Source organism: Barbus barbus, assembly GCF_936440315.1.
Source record: "Barbus barbus genome assembly, chromosome: 8".
Classification (NCBI taxonomy): domain Eukaryota; kingdom Metazoa; phylum Chordata; class Actinopteri; order Cypriniformes; family Cyprinidae; genus Barbus; species Barbus barbus.
Genome location: NC_136736.1, coordinates 7,417,338 through 7,423,302, shown reverse-complemented (window position 1 = coordinate 7,423,302; position 5,965 = coordinate 7,417,338). Strand labels below are relative to the sequence as shown.

At 33.1% G+C, this 5,965-nt stretch overlaps 1 protein-coding gene across 1 annotated transcript; it reads right to left on the bottom strand.

Moving 5' to 3' along the window:
• Positions 1-1,311: 1,311 nt before the first annotated feature.
• LOC306873770 (uncharacterized protein) lies at positions 1,312-5,648 on the bottom strand (the record flags this gene model as incomplete). The annotated part of the gene is made up of 14 exons (XM_079423251.1): positions 1,312-1,947; positions 2,096-2,259; positions 2,357-2,460; positions 2,606-2,667; positions 2,811-2,932; positions 3,057-3,235; positions 3,331-3,394; positions 3,555-3,658; positions 3,747-3,805; positions 3,910-4,031; positions 4,799-4,893; positions 5,091-5,152; positions 5,260-5,381; positions 5,486-5,648. 14 exons carry the CDS (start codon positions 5,646-5,648, stop codon positions 1,852-1,854), a joined length of 1,518 nt encoding a protein of 505 aa, XP_079279377.1. The 3' UTR covers positions 1,312-1,851.
• Positions 5,649-5,965: the final 317 nt, after the last annotated feature.

Here is a 5,965-nt window from a genome sequence, read left to right as displayed (position 1 = left end):
TGGCATTTGAAGTAAAAATTTTGGTTATAGGCTACAACTGGTAATAAAAACGCCCAAAAAACACGGTTACCCTACTCTAGCCTACTTTTACTAAAGTAATACAATTGCTAATTTTCGTGAGGGAATGTGTATAATAAAATGGAATAAATGTAATTTATTATGACATTTACATCACAAAATATCAGGGAGTGACATTTATTTGATGTGAAGGAGGGTTGCTGTAAGCCCCATCAGAACTGGGCTGGGACTAATGACCTGTCACTGAAGGGTAAGTAGTCTAGCCTATCTGAAGTGTATATAAATACGAATATTACATTTGATATGTTTCATACGTTGTATATCCGTAACTGCTGTTGGAGCTCTGATGTTGTGTGCGACCTTCGTCTGTTATTCGGCAGTATAAAAATCTTCAGATGTTCAGAATATATATATTTTTTTTTTTTTTTTTTTTAGCCTACAGAACGCCACACAGCAACGTTTCGGCATTGCACCAAGCAAAAATCAATCGAAATCATAACAAAAATTAAAGATCAAGAGCCCAACAAGGTCTCCACGCATTAATTCGAATGGTTGGTTTTCCCCCACGGCATTACAGATATGACGTTTTTGTGGGCGCTCCCAGCAATGCCGACCAAGTCATCCATGAGCCGCAAGAGAGCGCCAAATGCCTTCGCATGAAACAAGAGCGAGTCCTTGATGTGATTGATAGGAGGTACATAAAAGTATAGCGCCATCATTAGGAAACATATTTGACCGCTGAAAGCCTGGATTGACTCTTTCAAGAAGCATTCCAAAGCCTATTCTTAGTTCTTCTTTTGTTTTGATTTTTAACTAAAATTAAAAATAATAATAATCTATTGAATTTGACAAGATTGAAGTAAATCAATATTGTTAAATGTATTTAAATATAACCACAAAACTTAAAAATGCATATTTAAATGCATATGTGAAATGAACCCAGGAACCAAAACAAATATTATCGAATGCATCAATATAAATAATAGAAATACAAATAATTATTATTTTATTAAATATTAATTGGAGGTATGGGAATACAAATTTAAATCCGTTCATCCAATATCCTTCCCATACCATTACATGAATAGCTAAAGTGGTGTATATGGTATTGTGTATTCTGGTGGTATGCGAATCGTTTGGTGACAATGTCATCTAGTTTTAGGTCAGAAGGAGCTCATAGTCAAGAGAATTTAAACTGAAAATTCTGCCATCACTCATTCACCCCCATGTTTCAAACCCGGGGGTGGGGGGATACTTACAACATTCAAAATAAATAGAAATTTTTGTATTTTTCAATATGGTAAGGTTTTTATTTATATCATATGCATGGTGTTACACAGAGTTCTGTTAGATCATTGATAGTCATTTGGTTATATATACACATTTGGTCTTAAATATATTAATATTGTTATGATTTAAAAAGATTAAATAGGCTGTTTGTGTGATAATTTTTTCTTTGAGTTACATGGAACTAAAGTGCATAAAGTGTGAATAAGTTTAACATTACCAACATTGCCCCTTAAAATTAAATGCGTAATATCAAATAAATTAATTATTTGGAAATCCCAAAATATTATACATGTAAATATTGTAAACCTTACAGAAATAATAAATACATTTTTCATCCATTAAACAGTACTGAAAATAAATTACATTAATCACAATTTAAGATCCTGTCTGCTCAGCAAGCAGGCGCAAGAAAATAGTGTATTTTATAAGCTCTATGATAACATAATCATTATGCTAAGTTAAATGTAAACTTTAAAGTACCACCATCACAATTTGGATTAGTAATATAAGTAATTAAAATTTTCATGATGTGTCTCGAGTTCACTAGAAAAGGCTGTTTCGAGTAGTGTATTGTACATTGTATGACCGTCTTCTGGACCACCGTCTTCTTATTGCTGTACAGCAACCACAGAGCAAACACTGAGGACCGAGAGAGAGACTGGAATTAACTTTCATGACATTCATAGGTTTCGGGTAAATTATTATCAAATGCATATCATATTCCTGTTATCACTAATCACTTAAATTATAATATGCATATTTGTTATTAAATCTTTACGCAACTTACACAAAGGAGAATCCAGCAAGGTACGAGGATGATGGCAATAGCACAGGGGACAATGATGGCTACAACCCATGCTGCACTAGTGCTGTTATTTGTGATTGTAGTGCTCAGCACTGTGGAGTAAAAGGTGGTTCTTGTTGTAGCAGGTGTAGTTGTGGTAATAGTCTCTGTAGATGATGAGGTGTAAAATATTTAAGATAAAAAAAATTCATATTTCAAATAATTGTAAAACTAATAGTAACATTTCTTTACAGAAGAACATACCATTATTAACCACAATAAGTGCATAGAGAAAGGAACTGGGTTTCTGGATGTCGCTTTCTGAGAAAACGTAGTGTAAATCAGCCTGAATAGTGGTGGAATTACCCCTGTGGAGAAATTAAAATGTACATTGACGCAAATGAACCCTTCAAAAAGATCTCAATGTGTTACTTCCTTTACTTCTGATCTAACCACATTTAGACTAGATGTCTAAGAATCAATGGACATTTCTAATAAAAGTTTAAATCTTACGTGAAATTAGCATCTTTGAACACAAATGGAGTGGCAGTGGGCTCAGTTAGGATCTCATTCAGCTAAAAAGGTCAGCAATGAAAACAAATGAATTGTTATATCAATAGTTGAAGTTGATACAATTTGAGCTTAATAGTTAAGCTTAATCAAAAACAAAGCTTAATAAAAATATGGGCATTTTAAATACAAATCATATCAGACTCACCAACTTATTTATAGAGTCCTGGATTAATTTATATGTGGTATCCCTGAGTTCAAGTTTCTCAGACATGGTAACATTGTTGATTTCAAATCCCAAATTCAGGCCATATGACGTATCAGAAATTTCTTTAAAAAAATACATGAATTAATAATAGTAGTACATATTAGCTGACACTGTATGCATAGATCTTTTTTTACTGAAATATGGAAATTTGTTTATTGGTGACTGAACAGAGAAGAGAAAACTCACTTGTGTAAGTGACATTCACAAAACTCACAGGGGTTCCCAATCTTTGTGCACTTAGTTCTCGTTTAGTTCTGAGACGTGCGGCCAGCAGACTGGTAGCCAACTGTAATATTTTAGCTTCACTTGGTACAGGGCCCCATGTGATAAATATGAGCCGAATGTAAATAATCACCCTCCCAATCCTGAAAAAAGGTAAATAAGAATAAGGGTGAGTGAAATGATGAATAAAATGACTACCTTTCAAACAACATGATTTATTCTTCAATTTTATACTTACACATTTGGTGTCTCTACAGGTTTCTGAGTTGTTTTATTCACAGTTGGGGCTGGAGTTGTTATGCCTGTAGTGCAAAAAATATTTTAGGAGATATTTAAGAAGAAAAATAATGCATAAAAATAATATATTATATTTAATAGTATATTTAAAACATGAAATAGTAGTTAATAGTGTTAAAGTGTCATATATTGAATTAATCTCTATAATATGGAAAGAACACATACTATTATTAACTTTGAGAAGTTCTTGGAGAAAGCCACTGGGTGACTTGATGTCTTGTTGCCGGAAAATATAATCCATATTAGCAATGACCTCCATGGAATTTTTCCTGGGGGAATTTAAAACAGATTTTCTAAACTCACTTAAAACCACATTATTGCTCTGATTAGAGTATAAAACAAAAAGTCATTACGTACGTGAAATTGGCTTTGTTGAACTCAACAGAAGTGTCAGAGTTACTTAGGATCTGGTTCAGCTAAAGAATTTATCAATAAACAATAATTAATCATTTTATGATCATATTTTAAGGTTAATGTGTCTTTTTACATCTCTTTCTAAAAATCTCTGTCTCAAACCCACCTTTCTTTTTATGGAGTTTTGAATGAATGTGTAGTTGCCATCCCTGAGTTCAAGTTTCTCTGCCATGGATGGACTGTTGATCTCAAATCCAAATTTGAGGGCATATGAATTATCAGCAATTTCTTGATTAGAACACAGTATATAACACTAATTAGTTGAGTATACACAAGTAGTGAAATCTCATATTTATCCTCCTGCTCAAAGTGTGAGAGGGAGATATCAACTAGCCAGCAATAATTAAATAGGGAGATATAAGGAGATGTAAACTTTATTTACATCATTTACATTTTATTTATCTTTATTTACAAAAATCATCATGCTCTATAAAACATTACATTTTAATATCAATTAAACCCTGTTAGCAAATCCCTGCTATGTGCAGCTTAGTTTAGTTTTAAAAGTTATATTCACAGCAAGCAAATCTAAACAGAATAGAACAACTCACTCTCATAGGTGACATTCACATAGCTCACAGGATCACTCAGGGTTTGTGCTGTGTCTTGTTCAGCTCTGAGACGTGGGGCCAGAAGTAAGTTGACCAAATCTTGAACATGACTCTCACTTGGTAGGGGGCCCCGTGTGATAAAAATTAGCCGAATGTAAAAAAACACCCTCCCAATCCTGAAAAATAAAATTTAAATAAAAATAATCTACAGTACAGACAGGTAATATAAACAATCGCCTTTTAATAAAACTGATTATTTTTCTTACAAAGTTGTAGTTTCTTTAGTGGTTTTATATGTGTCTGGTGTTGCAATGGTTGTTGTTATTAAGCCTGTAAAACAAAATTGATTACTGGATGAGAAATACATGGTAAATTATACAGTGAAAATGGCATGAACAGTCATGACATACATATTGTTTTATTATATAATTAGAATTGACATACTGCTCTGTAAATTAAGCTCCTTTAAGAAAATGGTGGGTTGATCTTTGTCGTTGAAGTCATATTGCATACTGCCCTCAATGTGGTTCCCTGTGGACCTAGAAGGAAATGTTTTGAAATGTTTAAAAAAGCTAAAAGCAAAAATATGCCTGTATATTTAAAAGGATAGAATTGATTGATTAATTGATTCCTAAATGGAAGTCGGTTTGAAATGGAACGGGTTTGATTGCTTTAATATACAAAAATGCTACAGTGAATTAACTATATGAATATGTATTAAAAAAAGTCATCTTACGTGAATTTGGAGGACTTGGCTTTAAAATCCTGACTGCCTGGTTCATTCAGAAGTGTGTTCAACTGTAGAGTAATATCAAGACATATTTATCATAAATGTGATAGATCTGCATTTAAACCAAACTTATTTATATAAATTATAACTATATATTTTAACTATAAATGCTTACCACATTATTGATAACATCCTGCAGGTGCTGATAGGTGTTGTTCTTTAGCTCAGGGTCCTCTGGTATACTAATGTTAATCAGGTTAAATGTAAAGATGATTGCATAGGAGGTCTCTGAGGTATCTGTTTGAAGGGAAATATAAGGATTGTGTCTTGGTTTCACATTCACATTATAGTTGGCACATTCATATTTCAAAAACTTTTCAGCTCAGAACAATGAAACTTACTCTTATAGGTGACATTCAGGACCTGCAATGATTTGTTGAGCTGTGAATCTCTGGATTTCAGAAGAGTGTCGATAACATTGAGGACCTGAGTTTCACTGGGGACTGGAGATGATGAGTTGAACAGCAGTTTGCTTGTGACCAGTGCTGAACCAGTTATGCTCATTAAAGGTAAGCTTGTTTTGCCAAGGACTGTTGTAGAAATTGGGAGATGTATTGTAGGATTTTTTTCAGTTTGCGAATTAGTCAAAGTTGTTGTTGTAAATGCTGAAAATGTTTTTGTTGTATTTATATTAGATGTAGCTTGTGATGTGTTTGCCATTGTTGAAACTTCAGTGATTGCAGGCATAGCTGTGATTGTTTGATTAGTTTTAGCAGTTGGTGTTGTCATTGACTCTTCCACAAATGTTGAGGAGGACATTCTGGTTGTATTTGCTTCACTACTAGTTGTAGTGATTTTAGAATTAGTTGTGGTTGTTGAAT